The 15555-nt window shown below is 47.6% G+C and overlaps 1 protein-coding gene across 2 annotated transcripts in view; it reads right to left on the bottom strand.

Moving 5' to 3' along the window:
* Positions 1–14415, bottom strand: part of LOC119966840 (protein disulfide-isomerase A6-like) — a 105069-nt gene extending 90654 nt beyond the window's left edge. For both annotated transcript variants that reach the window (XM_038798810.1, XM_038798811.1), the window contains exon 1: positions 14351–14415. In XM_038798810.1, the coding sequence (XP_038654738.1) occupies positions 14351–14369 (19 nt within the window). In that variant the 5' untranslated portion in view covers positions 14370–14415. The remainder of the gene's footprint in view (positions 1–14350) is intronic.
* Positions 14416–15555: the final 1140 nt, after the last annotated feature.

Here is a 15555-nt window from a genome sequence, read left to right as displayed (position 1 = left end):
TCTACAAAAGATGGTTTAAAAATGCCTGGAAGGGCCACTTCCCAAATGAGATAATACACCATAGAATTCCTACGGTGCAGAAGGAGGCCATTCGGCCCAACGAGTCCGCACCGACCCTCCTTTTTTTTTAAAAATAATTTTTATTGAATTTTTCAAAATACAAACATTTTAACCCCCCCTACATTTACATTTAAATTATAACAAAACAAAGTCAAACCCCCCTACTTAACAAGAAAAAGAAAAAAAAAAAAAATCCCCCCCCCCCCCCCACCCCCCCTACCCGCGCGTCCCCCCCCCCCCCCCCCCCCCCCCCCCCGCCGGCGAACCGACAGTCAGACCAACTTATCATTTCTAGCAGCGTCCTCGGGCAGGCCTTGCCCGTGCCACCGCCGCTACCGTACTTCCTTCGTCGTTGTCCCCCCTCCCCCCCCCCCCCCCCCCCCCCCCCCCCCCTCCCCTCCCCTCCCGGGTTGCTGCTGTCATGGCCTCAGTTTCTATCTCTGATCCAAGAGGTCTAGGAAGGGTTGCCATCGCCTGGAAAACCCCTGCACCGACCCTCTCAGGGCGAATTTGATCCTTTCCAATTGGATGAAGTTTGCCATGTCGTTTAACCAGGTGTTAACACTCGGAGGCCTTTCGTCCCTCCACTGAATCAGGATCCTCCTCCGAGCCACCAAGGACGCAAAGGCTAATATTCCAGCCTCCCTCGCCTCCTGTACCCCCGGTTCCACCCCAACCCCGAAGATCGCAAGTCCCCATCCTGGCTTGACCCTGGACCCCACCACTCTCGACACCGTCCCTGCCACCCCCTTCCAGAACTCCTCCAGTGCCGGACATGCCCAAAACATATGTGCATGATTCGCAGGGCTTCCCGAACATCTAATACACCTGTCTTCACCCCCGAAAAACCGACTCATCCTTGTCCCCGTCATGTGGGCTCTATGCAGTACCTTAAATTGAATGAGACTTAGTCTCGCACATGACGACGACGAGTTGACCCTCTCCAGGGCGTCTGCCCATGTCCCGTCCTCTATCTGTTCCCCCAGCTCTAACTCCCACTTATCTTTCAGCTCCTCTACTGGTACCTCCTCCACCTCCTGCATAATCTTATAGATGTCCGAGATCTTCCCCTCCCCGACCCAGACCCCTGATAGCACCCTATCACTCACCCCCCTGTCGGGGAGCGCGGGGAACCCCGCTACCTGTCGTCTGGCAAATGCCTTCACTTGGAGGTACCTGAACGTGTTCCCCGGGGGGAGCCCAAATTTCTCCTCCAGCTCTCCCAGGCTCGCAAACCTCCCCTCTATAAACAAGTCCCTCAGTTGTCTAATACCCGCCCTCTGCCAGCTCTGGAATCCCCCTCCTGTGTTTCCCGGCGCAAATCTGTGGTTCCCTCTTAGTGGTGCCCCTATCAGACCTCCCACTTCCCCCCTGTGTCGCCTCCACTGCCCCCAGATCTTGAGGGTGGCCGCCACCACCGGGCTCGTGGTATACCTCGTGGGAGGGAGCGGCCATGGTGCCGTTACCAGTGCCCCTAAGCTTATGTTGCCGCAGGACGCCCTCTCCATGCGCTTCCAGGCTGCCCCCTCCCCTTCCATCATCCACTTTCGTACCATCGATGTATTTGCCGCCCAGTAATATCCTGAAAGGTTGGGTAACGCCAGCCCTCCACTATCCCTACTCCGCTCCAAAAAGACCCTTCTAACTCTCGGGGTGCCATGTGCCCACACATACCCCATGATACTACTCGTTACCTTCTTGAAAAAGGCCCTGGGGAGGAAGATGGGCAGACACTGGAACAAAAACAAGAACCTCGGGAGGACCGTCATTTTAACTGACTGCACCCTCCCTGCCAGCGACAGCGGCACCATGTCCCACCTCTTAAACTCCTCCTCCATCTGCTCCACCAGTCTGGAAAAGTTCAACTTGTGTAGGGTCCCCCAGTTCTTTGCCACCTGCACCCCCAAATACCTAAAACTTTTAACTGCTCTTTTGAAGGGGAGCCTCCCAATTCCCTCCCCTTGGTCTCCCGGGTGTATTACAAAGACCTCACTTTTCCCCAGATTTAATTTATATCCCGAAAAGTCCCCGAACTCCGCTAGTATCCCCATTACCTCCGGCATTCCCCCCTCCGGGTCTGCCACATACAACAACAAATCATCCGCATAGAGCGAGACCCGATGTTCCTCCCCTCCCCTTGTCAGTCCTCTCCACCCCCCTGAACCCCTCAGTGCCATCGCCAACGGCTCCATCGCTAATGCAAAGAGTAAGGGAGATAGGGGACATCCCTGCCTAGTACCTCGATGGAGCCCAAAATATTCTGACCTCCTCCCGTTTGTTACCACACTTGCCATCGGAGCTGAATAGAGCAGTTTTACCCACTTGATAAATCCCTCCCCAAACCCAAACCTTTCCAACGTCTCCCACAAGTATTCCCACTCCACCCTGTCAAATGCCTTCTCCGCGTCCAGCGCTACCACTATCTCCGCCTCCCCTTCCACTGCTGGCATCATAATCACATTTAACAATCTCCGGACATTTGTGTTAAGTTGGCGTCCCTTCACGAACCCCGTCTGGTCTTCATGGACTACCCCTGGCACACAGTCCTCTATCCTGGTTGCCAGGACCTTTGCTAACAGCTTGGCATCTACATTTAAGAGGGAGATAGGCCTGTAGGACCCGCACTGGACCGGGTCCTTGTCCCGCTTCAAAATCAAGGAGATCAGGGCCTGCGACATTGTTGGAGGCAGAACCCCCCCCTCGCGCGCCTCATTGAAGGCTCGCACCAGCACTGGACCCACCAAGTCCACAAATTTCCTGTAAAACTCCACCGGGAACCCATCCGGCCCCGGCGCCTTCCCCGCCTGCATCTGGCCTATCCCTTTAATTAGCTCCTGCAGCTCTATCGGCGCCCCCAACCCTTCCACCAGCTCCTCCTGTACCTTTGGGAACCCCAATTTGTCGAGAAAGTTCTTCATTCCCCCTCTCCTCTTCGGCGGTTCAGACCTATACAATTCCCTATAGAAGTCCCTAAAGACCCTATTCACCTCTTGCCCCTTCTGCACTACATCCCCACCCCTCTCTCTCACTCCCCCAATCTCTCTGGCTGCATCTCGCTTACGAAGCTGGTGTGCCAGCATCCTGCTCGCCTTTTCCCCGTACTCATACGCCGCACCCTGCGCCCTTCTCCACTGCATTTCCGCCTTCCTAGTGGTCAGTAGGTCGAACCTGGCCTGCAAGCTACGCCGCTCCCTTAATAGCCCCTCCTCTGGCGCCGCCGCATATTTCCTATCTACTTCTAGGAGCTCCCCCACCAGCCTCTCCCTTTCCTGCCTCTCCTTCCTCTCTCTGTGTGCCCTTATGGAGATCAGCTCTCCTCTAATCACTGCTTTCAAGGCCTCCCAGACCGTCCCCACCTGCACCTCACCTGTGTCATTCGTACCCAGATAGTTCTCAATGCCCGTTCTCACCCTTCTGCACACCTCTTCGTCCGCCAACAGCCCTACATCCAGGCGCCACAACGGGCGTTGGTCCCGCGCCTCCCCCATGTCCACGTCCACCCAATGTGGTGCATGGTCCGATTATCGCAATGGCCGAGTACTCCGTGTCCTGCACTCTCGGTATCAGCCCCCTGTTCAATACGAAAAATCGATCCTAGAGTACACTCTGTGGACGTGGGAGAAAAAAGAATACTCCCTCGCCCTAGGCCTACCAAATCTCCATGGGTCTACCCCTCCCATCTGCTCCATGAACCCCCTTAACACCTCTGCCGCTGCCGGCCTCCTATTCGTCCTGGAACTCGATCTATCCAGCCCAGGGTCTAACACCGTATTAAAGTCCCCTCCCATGATCAGGCCCCCTGCCTCCAGTCCCGGGATGAGGCCCAGCAGGCGCCTCATAAAACCCGCGTCGTCCCAGTTCGGGGCATACACATTTACCAGTACCACACTCTCTCCCTGCAGCCTACCCCTCACCATCACGTACCTGCCCTCCTTGTCTGCCACCACCTCTGCCACCACAAACGACACTCTCTTTCCCACCAAAATCGCCACCCCCCGGTTCTTGATATCCAAGCCTGAGTGGAACACCTGTCCCACCCACCCCCTTCTCAGGCGGACCTGATCTGCTACCCTCAAATGAGTCTCCTGCAGCATTGCTACATCAGCCTTCAGTCCCTTCAGGTGTGAGAAGACCCTTGATCTTTTGACCGGCCCATTCAGCCCCCTTACGTTCCACGTGATCAATCGGGTCGCAGAGCGACCCGTCCCTACTCCCTGTCGATTAGCCATGTCTTGTCCCTTGCTCGCCCCGGGTCATCCCTTCTTTTCTGACCCGCTTCCCATAGCGATGCCCCCCCCCCCCCCACCCCCCCCCCCCCCCCCCCCACCCCCCCCGGCTCTCCCCTTCTCGTCCCTGGTCTTTCTAGCAGCAACCCGGTGTCCCCCCCCCAGTCCCCCCCCCCTTCCCCCCCCCCCCCCCCCGGCTAGGACCCCTCCTAGCCGCGATGTACCCCACATCGTACTCCCGAGAGTCAGCTGGTCTCCGCTGACCCGGCTGCTCCTGCCACATTCCGACTCCTCCCGGTTCACCCCATCTGCGCCCGTGAAAGATCCCCTTAAAACCCCCGAGAAAGACCCGCATAATCAACCCGCTCCCCCCCGTCCCGTCTCCCCAACTTAACGATATAAATACAAATACCCAATGGCAACTAAATACATAAATACTTAACTACATACTTAAATAACAAAATAATTAACTAACTATCAACTAACAGTGTGCCCAACCATCACCCTCCATCAAACAGTATAAATAACCGCAGATAACCATAACCCGAAAAGAAAAAAAAGAACAAAAAACCCCCCCAAGCACCCAAAGAAAAAGGGTAAGAGGGGTAAATAACTAAGGGAAATTGGAAACGGGAAAAAACACCCCATAAGAAGCCAACGACCCACAATAGAGATTTCAACAGTACAAATATACAGAAACACCCAACAACTCGAAACCTTCAAAATATTCAGAAAAGTCAACCGTTCGAGAAAAAACACCCCAAACACTCCACGAAACTGTTACCCAGTTCCGACCTGGCCTGAAAAAGAAAAGGGCCACTTGCACAATCAAGAGTCCCCCGGCGGCTACGACCGCCGGTGCTCCCAGGTTTTAGTTCGTGTCCAACTTTTCCTCTTGTACAAAGGTCCAGGCCTCCTCTGGGGACTCGAAATAATGATGTTGGTCCTTGTAGGTGACCCACAAGCGCGCCGGTTGCAACATTCCAAATTTGATCTTTTTCGCGTGTAGCACCGCCTTTGTCCGGTTGTACCGGGCCCGCCGCTTTGCCACCTCCGCACTCCAGTCCTGGTACACCCTTACCGTCGAGTTCTGCCACTTGCTGCTTTTCTCCCTTTTAGCCCACCTCAGGACTTTCTCTCGATCACTTAGCCGCTGGAACCGCACCAGCACCGCCCTCGGGGGCTCGTTTGCCCTAGGCCTCCTGGCCATGACCCGGTATGCCTCTTCCAATTCCAGGGGCGCCGGACCGGCCCCTTCCCCCATCAGGGAGCTCAACATCTCCGCCACATATCCCGGGAGATCCGACCCCTCCAGGCCTTCTTCCAGGCCCAGGATCCTCAAATTTTTCCTCCTCATCCGAGTGTCCAGCTCCTCGAAGCGGCTCTGCCACTTCATGTGGAGTGCCTCGTGCACCTCCACCTTTGCCCCGATGACTGTGGCCTCCTCCTCCCTCGCGGCCATCTCCTGCTGCAGATCTTTAATCGACGCCTCTTGGATCGCCTGGGCTCCCACCAACCTGGTGGCCGTCGCGTTCATGGACTCTAAGAGTTCCACTTTCATCTCCGTGAAAAAACGGAGGAGAGCGGCCTGCTGCTCCTCCGCCCATTTCTTCCACTCCTCCGGTGCACCGCCGGCCGCCATTTTGATTTTCTTCCCCCGCTTTTTTTGGGGAGCTGCTGCCGTTTTTCTTGCCGCTCCACTCCGGGTACCGACCATAAAATCGGTCTAGTTCTCCTCAGGGGACCTTCCCCCACCGGGATTCGTTTTTTCAGCGCCGTTGGGGCCCTCCAATTGGCCCAAAAACACCTTTGTTGCAGGAGCTTCCAAATGTGCGGCTTAGCTAGTCATAGCCGCAACCGGAAGTCCGCACCGACCCTCCTAAAGAACACTCTACTTTGGCCCACTCCCCAGCCGAGCCTCGTAACCCCACCTAACCTTGAGACACTATGGGGCAATTTAGCATGGCCAATCCACCTGACATGCACATCTTTGGACCGTGGGAAGAAACCGGAGCATCTGGAAGAAACCCATGCAAACATGGGGAGAACGTACAAATTCGACAGTCAGCCGATGCCGGAATTGAACCCAGGTCCCAGGCATTGGGAGGCGGCAGTGCTAAACATTGTGGCACCGTAATGCCCCCTTATGGAGACCAAGACAAAATAATAGCACCAATAAAACACAGAAAGTTTACTTTCGCAAACCATTCCTTCAGAGCAAAAGAGAAACTGATTTCAGAATTGGGGAACGGAACATGAAACAAAAAGTAGTCCTGGAACTGGATTACAATAATTTATTTGTACAAATACAGTACTTAAATTCCCATGTGAGCTCTAATGACTGCTAATCATGATGATAAAGCATGAAGTAGAAATGAGATAACAAAACTACCTGTTCCTGTCGAATACCTCAAAGCTCAAGGAGGGTAAACCAAAGCCGCAACTTGCAGGCCAGATCTTGCCCAGTAATAATTATCTGAGGTGAAACTGAAACGTTGACAATTGTTTTGAAACTTTATGAATCAGCAATTCAGTTCACTCGAAGATTGTGACTTGAGCCATTAACGACAGGTGTTAACCTAACGACAGATGGGATCACCTGCCTGGATATTGGCTGGGAGGGTTATTCACTGCACATCATGTTTATTATATGGTCAATTTCCCAGCCTTGAAGAAATCCTCCCAGGCTCTACTTCTAAATCAGGCCATCCGACAACAACATAACATGGTACCAGGATAGGATGGTATTAAACACTATCACACCACGAGGTCCACAGAGATTTGAAGATTTTTCAGACTGCAAGAATGAATTACAGGGAGTTGTTGAAGCCACCAATTAGTCTCAGATTTCATGGTAATGTGGACAGCAACTGGCTTGTGTTTAAACAACAATTTCATCTGTTTCTTACTGCAGTAAATTTAGATCAATCAAATTTGCATATGCTAACGATGCTCCTAACAGCAGCAGGCCAGAAGCAATTGCTGTGTTTAATACATTTAAATTTGCAATGATGATGATAGCAAAAATTTTAACAAAGTAATTTGAAGATTTGATGAACATTGCAACTCCAGAAAGAATGAAATTTATGAACGCTATGTGTTTAGATCACGTTTGCAGAAGACAGAAGAGTCCATAGATAATTTCATCGCTGATTTAAAGTTAAAAACTAAAACCTATAACTTTCCTGCAGTGGAATCTTCCATGATTCGGGACCAAATTGTGTTTTGTGTAAATGAAAATAAGCTGAGGGAACAGTTAAGATTTGTCAGGCTCACGAGATAGCAGCACAGCTGTTGGGGCGGGTTTAAACTAATGTGGCAGGGGGATGGGAACCGATGGAGGAAGTTGGAAGGTAGCAAAACAGGGACAGAAGCAAAAGGAAGTAAGGGGAAAAGTGCAAGGCAGAGAAGACAGTCAAAAATCAAAAAGGGTGACAGTACAAGGTACAGTGACTGAGGGGAGCTCAGTGAATAGGCCCAGCAATACTAAAAGGAATAAAACTGGAGATGTTAAGATTCAAAATAGAGGTAAAAAAACCAACATAAGTGTACTTTACCTGAATGCTCGTAGTATTCGGAATAAAGTAAATGAGTTGATGGCACAAATCATCGTGAATGACTATGATTTAGTTGCCATTACTGAAACATGGTTAAAGGATGGTCACGACTGGGAGTTAAATATCCGAGGGTATCAAACTATTCGGAAGGACAGAGTGGGTGGTAAGGGAGGTGGTGTTGCTCTGTTATTTAAGGATGACATCCGGGCAATAGTAAGGGATGACATCGGTGCTATGGAGGATAAGGTTGAATCCATTTGGGTGGAAATCAGGAATAGTAAGGCGGAAAAGTCACTGATAGGAATAGTCTATCGGCCACCAAATAGTAACGTTATGGTGGGGCAGGCAATAAACAAAGAAATAACTGATGCATGTAGAAATGGTACAGCAGTTATCATGGGGGATTTTAATCTACATGTCGATTGGTTTAACCAGGTCGGTCAAGGCAACCTTGAGGAGGAGTTTATAGAATGTATCCGCGATAGTTTCCTAGAACAGTATGTAATGGAACCTACGAGGGAACAAGCGGTCCTAGATCTTGTCCTGTGTAATGAGACAGGATTGATTCATGATCTCATAGTTAGGGATCCTCTCGGAAGGAGCGGTCCCGTACCAGCCTCCCCGGACAGGCGCCGGAATGTGGCGACTAGGGGCTTTTCACAGTAACTTCATTGAAGCCTACTCGTGACAATAAGCAATTTTCATTTTTCATTTCATCACAATATGGTGGAATTTAAAATACAGATGGAGGGTGAGAAGGTAAAATCAAATACTAGTGTTTTGTGTTTAAACAAAGGAGATTACAATGGGATGAGAGAAGAACTAGCTAAGGTAGACTGGGAGCAAAGACTTTATGGTGGAACAGTTGAGGAACAGTGGAGAACCTTCCAAGCGATTTTTCACAGTGCTCAGCAAAGGTTTATACCAACAAAAATGAAGGACGGTAGAAAGAGGGAAAATTGACCGTGGATATCTAAGGAAATAAGAGAGAGTATCAAATTGAAGGAAAAAGCATATAAAGTGGCAAAGATTGGTGGGAGACTAGAGGACTGGGAAATCTTTAGGGGGCAACAGAAAGCTACTAAAAAAGCTATAAAGAAGAGTAAGATCGAGTATGTGAGTAAACTTGCTCAGAATATAAAAACAGACAGTAAAAGTTTTTACAAATATATAAAACAAAAAAGAGTGGCGAAGGTAAATATTGGTCCTTTAGAGGATGAGAAGAGAGTTTTTATAATGGGAGATGAGGAAATGGCTGAGGAACTGAACAGGTTTTTTGGGTCGGTCTTCACAGTGGAAGACACAAATAACATGCCAGCAACTGATAGAAATGAGGCTATGACAGGTGAGGACCTTGAGAGGATTGTTATCACTAAGGAGGTAGTGATGGGCAAGCTAATGGGGCTAAAGGTAGACAAGTTTCCTGGCCCTGATGGAACGCATCCCAGAGTGCTAAAAGAGATGGCTAGGGAAATTGCAGATGCACTAATGATGATTTACCAAAATTCACTAGACTCTGGGGTGGTCCCGGTGGATTGGAAATTAGCAAACGTGACACCACTATTTAAAAAAGGGGGTAGGCAGGGAGCAGGAAATTATAGGCCAGTGAGCTTAACTTCGGTAGTAGGGAAGATGCTGGAATCTATCATCAAGGAAGAAATAGCGAGGCATCTGGATAGAAATTGTCCCATTGGGCAGATGCAGCATGGGTTCATAAAGGACAGGTCGTCCCTAACTAATTTAGTGGAATTTTTTGAGGACATTACCAGTGCAGTAGATAACGGGGAGTCAATGGATGTGGTATATCTGGATTTCCAGAAAGCCTTTGACAAGGTGCCACACAAAAGGTTGCTGCATAAGATAAAGATGCATGGCATTAAGGGTAAAGTAGTAGCACGGATAGAGGATTGGTTAATTAAGAGTGGGGATTAATGGGTGTTTCTCTGGTTGGCAATCAGTAGCTAGTGGTGTCCCTCAGGGGTCCATGTTGGGCCCACAATTGTTCACAATTTACATAGATGATTTGGAGTTGGGGACCAAGGGCAATGTGTCCAAGTTTGAAGATGACACTAAGATGAATGGTAAAGCGAAAAGTGCAGAGGATACTGGAGGTCTGCAGAGGGATTTGGATAGGTTAAGTGAATGGGCTAGGGTCTGGCAGATGGAATACAATGTTGAAAAATGTGAGGTTATCCATTTTGGTAGGAATAACAGCAAACGGGATTATTATTTAAACGATAAAATATTAAAGCATGCCGCTGTGCAGAGAGACCTGGGTGTGCTAGTGCATGAGTCACAGAAAGGTGGTTTACAGGTGCAACAGGTGATTAAGAAGGCAAATGGAATGTTGTCCTTCATTGCTAGAGGGATGGAGTTTAAGACTAGGGAGGTTATGTTGCAATTGTATAAGGTGTTAGTGAGGCCACACCTGGAGTATTGTGTTCTGTTTTGGTCTCCTTACTTGAGAAAGGACATACTGGCACTGGAGGGTGTGCAGAGGAGATTCACTAGGTTAATCCCAGAGCTGAAGGGGTTGGATTATGAGGAGAGGTTGAGTAGACTGGGACTGTACTCGTTGGAATTTAGAAGGATGAGGGGGGATCTTGTAGAAACATTTAAAATTATGAAGGGAATAGATAGGATAGATGCGGGCAGGTTGTTTCCACTGGTGGGTGAAAGCAGAACTAGGGGACATAGCCTCAAAATAAGGGGAAGTAGATTTAGGACTGAATTTAGGAGGAACTTCTTCACCCAAAGGGTTGTGAATCTGTGGAATTCCTTGCCCAGTGAAGCAGTTGAGGCTCCTTCATTAAATGTTTTAAAGGTAAAGATAGATAGTTTTTTGAAGAATAAAGGGATTAAGGATTATGGTGTTCAGGCCGGAAAGTGGAGCTGAGTCCACAAAAGATCAGCCATGATCTAATTTAATGGCGGAGCAGGCTCGAGGGGCCAGATGGCCTACTCCTGCTCCTAGTTCTTATGTTCATTCTAAAATGTTTCTCAGTAATGGTGGCGTCTTCAGGGCGGCACAGTGGCACACTGCTACTTCACAGTGCCAGGGTCCCAGGTTTGATTCCCGGCTTGGGTCACTGACTGTGTGGAGTTTGGACGTTCTCCCCGTGCCTGCGTGGGTTTCCTCCAAGTGCTGTGGTTTCCTGCCACAGCAGGTTAAGTAGATTGGCCATGCTAAATTCCCCCTAAATGTCCAGGGATTAGAGGGTAGGTTTCAGGGTTATGGGGATAGAGTGGAGTGGACATGGGCAGAGTGCTCAGTCAGTGCAGACTCAATGGGCTGAACGGCCTCCTTCTGCACTGTAATGATTCTATTCTATTTATCTTCTAAAAAGTTGGGAAACGTCTAAAAAAAAAGACGGAAAGTTCCTGCAGTTCCTTGCACACCAACAAACAAGTTAAAGATCAGGACAAAGTATTTCTGCGTAACAGATGCGGTCAAAGGTACAAATTAAGGCAGTGCCCAGTGTTATGGGTCAGGGTTTAGAAAACTCTAAAGTATATCATGGAGTTCATCTGACCTACAACTGTTTATTTATTTTGTCTACGATGAGCATAAGGGCCTGCCCTTCAAGTGTTATTCAACAGAGGCCTTAAGCACTCTTAATCAAAAACAAAGCTTACTCTAATATTTAGTTAACATTTTTATCAATACACACACAGAAAGCATTTTTATAAACTACCAACATAAATACCCCACACAGCTACAGTACTCTATGTATAACCCTTAATAAATTCCCCTCTTTAGCTGTTCCAATTTAATAACAAGATCCCATAAACCAAAAAACCCTTTTCAAAGTGTGGCCGAGAACATAGCACTCAAGACCTGGTATGGATGCTCCCGTTTCCTTTCCAAAACAGCAGGTTTGAATTTCTTCCAGAAAACAGTTATTTATATTCAAGTTACCAAGCAGTTTGGAAACAGCTTTTAAAATGCAGATAGAGAAAAAACCTTCTTTCAACCTGTGCAGAACAAAACTAGTTCAAACTCAATGTGAAAGTAAAACCAACTCCCAGAGCCACAGCCCAGCTCCACCCACACAATGACATCACTGAAGCCATGTGATAAGCCAAAAACATTTCTTAAAGGGACACTCCCATGACACCAGCGTTTGCCAAGTTTTGTTCCAGATGCAAAGGAAAAAGTCAGTCTGCTCAGAATTGGTACTCTAAGCTCAACCCCAGATCAGTCAGCACAGTGGAAGACACAGTCTTCAGTGATGAAACATAATTGATTTTGGAGACATCAAAAAATTCTCCAGCACTTTAAAAAATGCAAACTGATGCTCCATTTAAAATGAATATGGTTGATGAGGTCAAATGGCTGTTACCACTTGAAGTGAATGGCACAATAGTCCAATTAAAGTTAGACACTGGTGCCAAAGCCAATTTAATCAAAATGGCCGATTTAAAAAATCTACAAATTCAGCCGATTAGAAGAAATCACCAAATATCTGAGACATAATGGTTCAAACATTAAATGTTATGGTGCTTGTAACATGAGTGTGGTGGTGAAGAACACAGTTTATTACGTCCCATTCTGTATTGTTTCCGAGGGCTTGGATTCATTATTAGGTGATCAGCCCTGTGACGAATTAGGTCTCGTGCAGTTGGTATGTGGCATCCACAAAGAAATGGATCAATACTCCAATGATTCTGAGAACATTATCAGCAAATTTAACGATGTGTTCACTGATTTTAATGCCCTACCATTCACCAACGAGATACAATTTAAAGAAATGCATTATCTAAAAGCACCGATACAAACTATGAGCATTGAAATTGCTGAAGATGTAGTTCTGCATATAAATCTCATTTCACCCTCTCACCTCTATCAGATACAAAACCACAAGTTATCAAGAAGATAGAAGAACCTATCAATGGGGTAAGTTCCATGGTATGTGTGAAACAATAAAATGGTGATGCTCGTATAGGCATGGATCCCTAAACTCTTAATGGAAAAAGTGTACATATTTTAAAACCATCACTACAGAAAGCAATGGACAGCAAATCTGATCCATATCTCGCAAAATCATGTCAGAAAACACTACATGGTAGATCTCCAGCAGAGTTACGCATGAATAGGTTGTATACCACACTTCCATACTTGGAAAAGGAGGATGATACAGTGGTACTGCAGGAAATGCAAAACATTAAAGCAAAACAAAAGCAGTTCTATGATAAGAGTGCCTAGAACTTTACCACCTATGAGTGGTGATGACATTGTGAGAATAGAAGATTCAGTCAATTGGTCGAAAAAAGCCATTGAACTTGAAGAAGTAGCACCTCGTTCCTACAATGTACAGATAGAGGATGCGTTGGTTTTCGGAAGAAATTGTCGCGCAAGAGCGAAAACTAAAGAAGATTTTCACATCAATCTGATGGATAACGAATCTACGTCAGAATCAATGTCAACTGCAGTGTCAGATAGTTCAGCAGTTCCTGAGCATAAGAATGTCATGGAGAACATTGAATCTACAAGTTCTGAGCAGCAACCAGAATCAGAAGAAAACCTCATCAACTCAATTTGTAGATTTGGACTATTTGTACAAACTATGCTTGCTGTTCATGTATATACATATATATATATATATATATATTTGTTAAACCAGTTTTTAAAAATTAACACTGTTAGACTCACTGGCTAATGATATCACATGTAAATATACTGATGATAATGTATTCATTTATTCCTTCAAAGGAAAAGAGGGAAATGTCGTGACATCATGGTTATATTGGAATTCATCGACTGACCAATAGGAGTCTCATTAGTATATAAGTGAATGTTAGAGTCAAGTGACCTCAGGATGACTAGGAAGCTGGGAGAGAGGTTGCTTATGCATGCTCATACTGTTATTCATCTGTTGCTTTGTATATATTTCACCCATAGTTAATGTTAATAGATCATTTATAGCTTTAGCTACAAATGTTCTTGTAATATAAATCAGGCCATCTGACAAGAAGTTAGAATCACAAAATTAAATCACATAATTTTTGCTCCGATGTGTTAGTGGGAGAGGAAGAACCTGGAGCCCCAAGATGCCAGTGCCTTGGTGGGGTTCATGTGTCGAGTCCCCATCACTGCCAACCAAGACAGAGCCTGAAATAAAAAGAGAAAACGTTGGGTACTCAGCAGGTCCGGCAGCATCTGCAGAGGGAGAAACAGAGTCAACGTGACAAGTTGGTATGATCCCTCCACAGAACTGTATCAGGGTCATGCGGACTCTACACTATTCCTTAACTCTATTTCTCTCTCTGCAGGTGCTGCCAGACCTGCCAAGTCCATCAGCATTGTCTGTCTTTATCTCAGACTTCCAGCATCCAGTGTATTTTGCTTTTGTTTGAGGAAGAGCCTGTGGTTTGTTCCCAGTCCATATAGCTGCCTGGGAGAAGGGGGGGGGGGATTACTGAAAGTATCTGTTCCCTCCCCCCGCAAGCTGCGTAAACCAAAATCCACGGAGTGGAGTTCTTGGAGGCCCCGGAGAGACAACTCACCCGCTCCACCGGCGCTCATACTTGATCCGTCAAAATGACTGTGGCTGTCCGCGAGCTGCACCCCGAGGCTGCGCACCGAGCGATTGGCTGATTCAAATATAGCTCATTAGCATAAGGCGGTTAGGGGCGCGCGTGCGCGCGGCAGGGACCGAGGGAGCGGCGCGTGAGGCTATAGTGCCGCCGGCTGCAAGGTTGAGTCAGGGAAAATGGAGCAGGAATTAGATTTCATTTTTATTGTAAGCGCAGATGACAACGGTTATATCTTTGTTAACAGGTGTGTATAAAAAACATAAAATACCTCATTTCTGTTATATTTGAATGCAGAGTGAATGGATACAAGTATCGGCTGGATCACCAGCAGTCCTTCAGGAATAAGTTGCTGGGCTATTACGTTTTTCCCCCCAGTTTGTTGTCGATCGGCCAGCTTTCTCAAAGTACTTGAATGATAACGCCACACAATAACGGATATAAGATGTAACTTTATTTCAGACTTTTCAGAGCAGCAGGGTAGCACAGTGGTTTGCACTGCTGTTTCACAGCGCCAGGGTCCCAGGTTTGATTCCTGGCTTGGGTCACAGTCTGTGAGTAGTTTGCATGTTCTCCCCGCCATGCCACTTTTCAGCCTCGACCCGCCGGTGGGATTCTCTGTTACGCCGGTCGGTTAATATGGTTTCTCATTGTGGGGCAGCCCTGTGCTGTCAGGAATCTCCTGGGCAGCGGAAAAACGGAGAATCCTGCCGGCAGAGAATCCGCCCCCCCCCCCCACCATGTGTGCGTGGGTTTCCTCCGAATGCCTCCCACAAGTCCCAAAAGATGTGCTGTTAGGTGAATTGGACATTCTGAATTCTCCTTCTGTGTACCCGAACAGGTGCTGGAAGTGGTGACTAGGAGCTTTTCACAGTAACTTCATTGCAGTGTTAATGTAAGCCTACTTGTGACAATGAAGATTATTATTATTAGATGGCAATCCATGATCTCCAGTGGATTGACAACATAATCTTCTATAAATTGTAACATTCAAGCAGTCTACAATTACGACTTTCCATCCTGTTATTTGTCCAGTCCTTTTTGAAGAAATTATTTGTCAAAACATTGAGCAGTTCTGTTAAGAATCATAGAATGGCAATAACCCAGAAGGAAGCAATTTGAACTGTCTGATTCTGCCAGTTCTCTGGAAGAGCAACTCACGAGGTATCACTTGCCTA

The sequence above is a fragment of the Scyliorhinus canicula genome, chromosome 6 (assembly GCF_902713615.1).
Source record: "Scyliorhinus canicula chromosome 6, sScyCan1.1, whole genome shotgun sequence".
In the NCBI taxonomy this organism is placed as follows: domain Eukaryota; kingdom Metazoa; phylum Chordata; class Chondrichthyes; order Carcharhiniformes; family Scyliorhinidae; genus Scyliorhinus; species Scyliorhinus canicula.
Note: the sequence above shows the minus strand (reverse complement) of the source record. Positions and strands in the feature narration are given on the sequence as shown.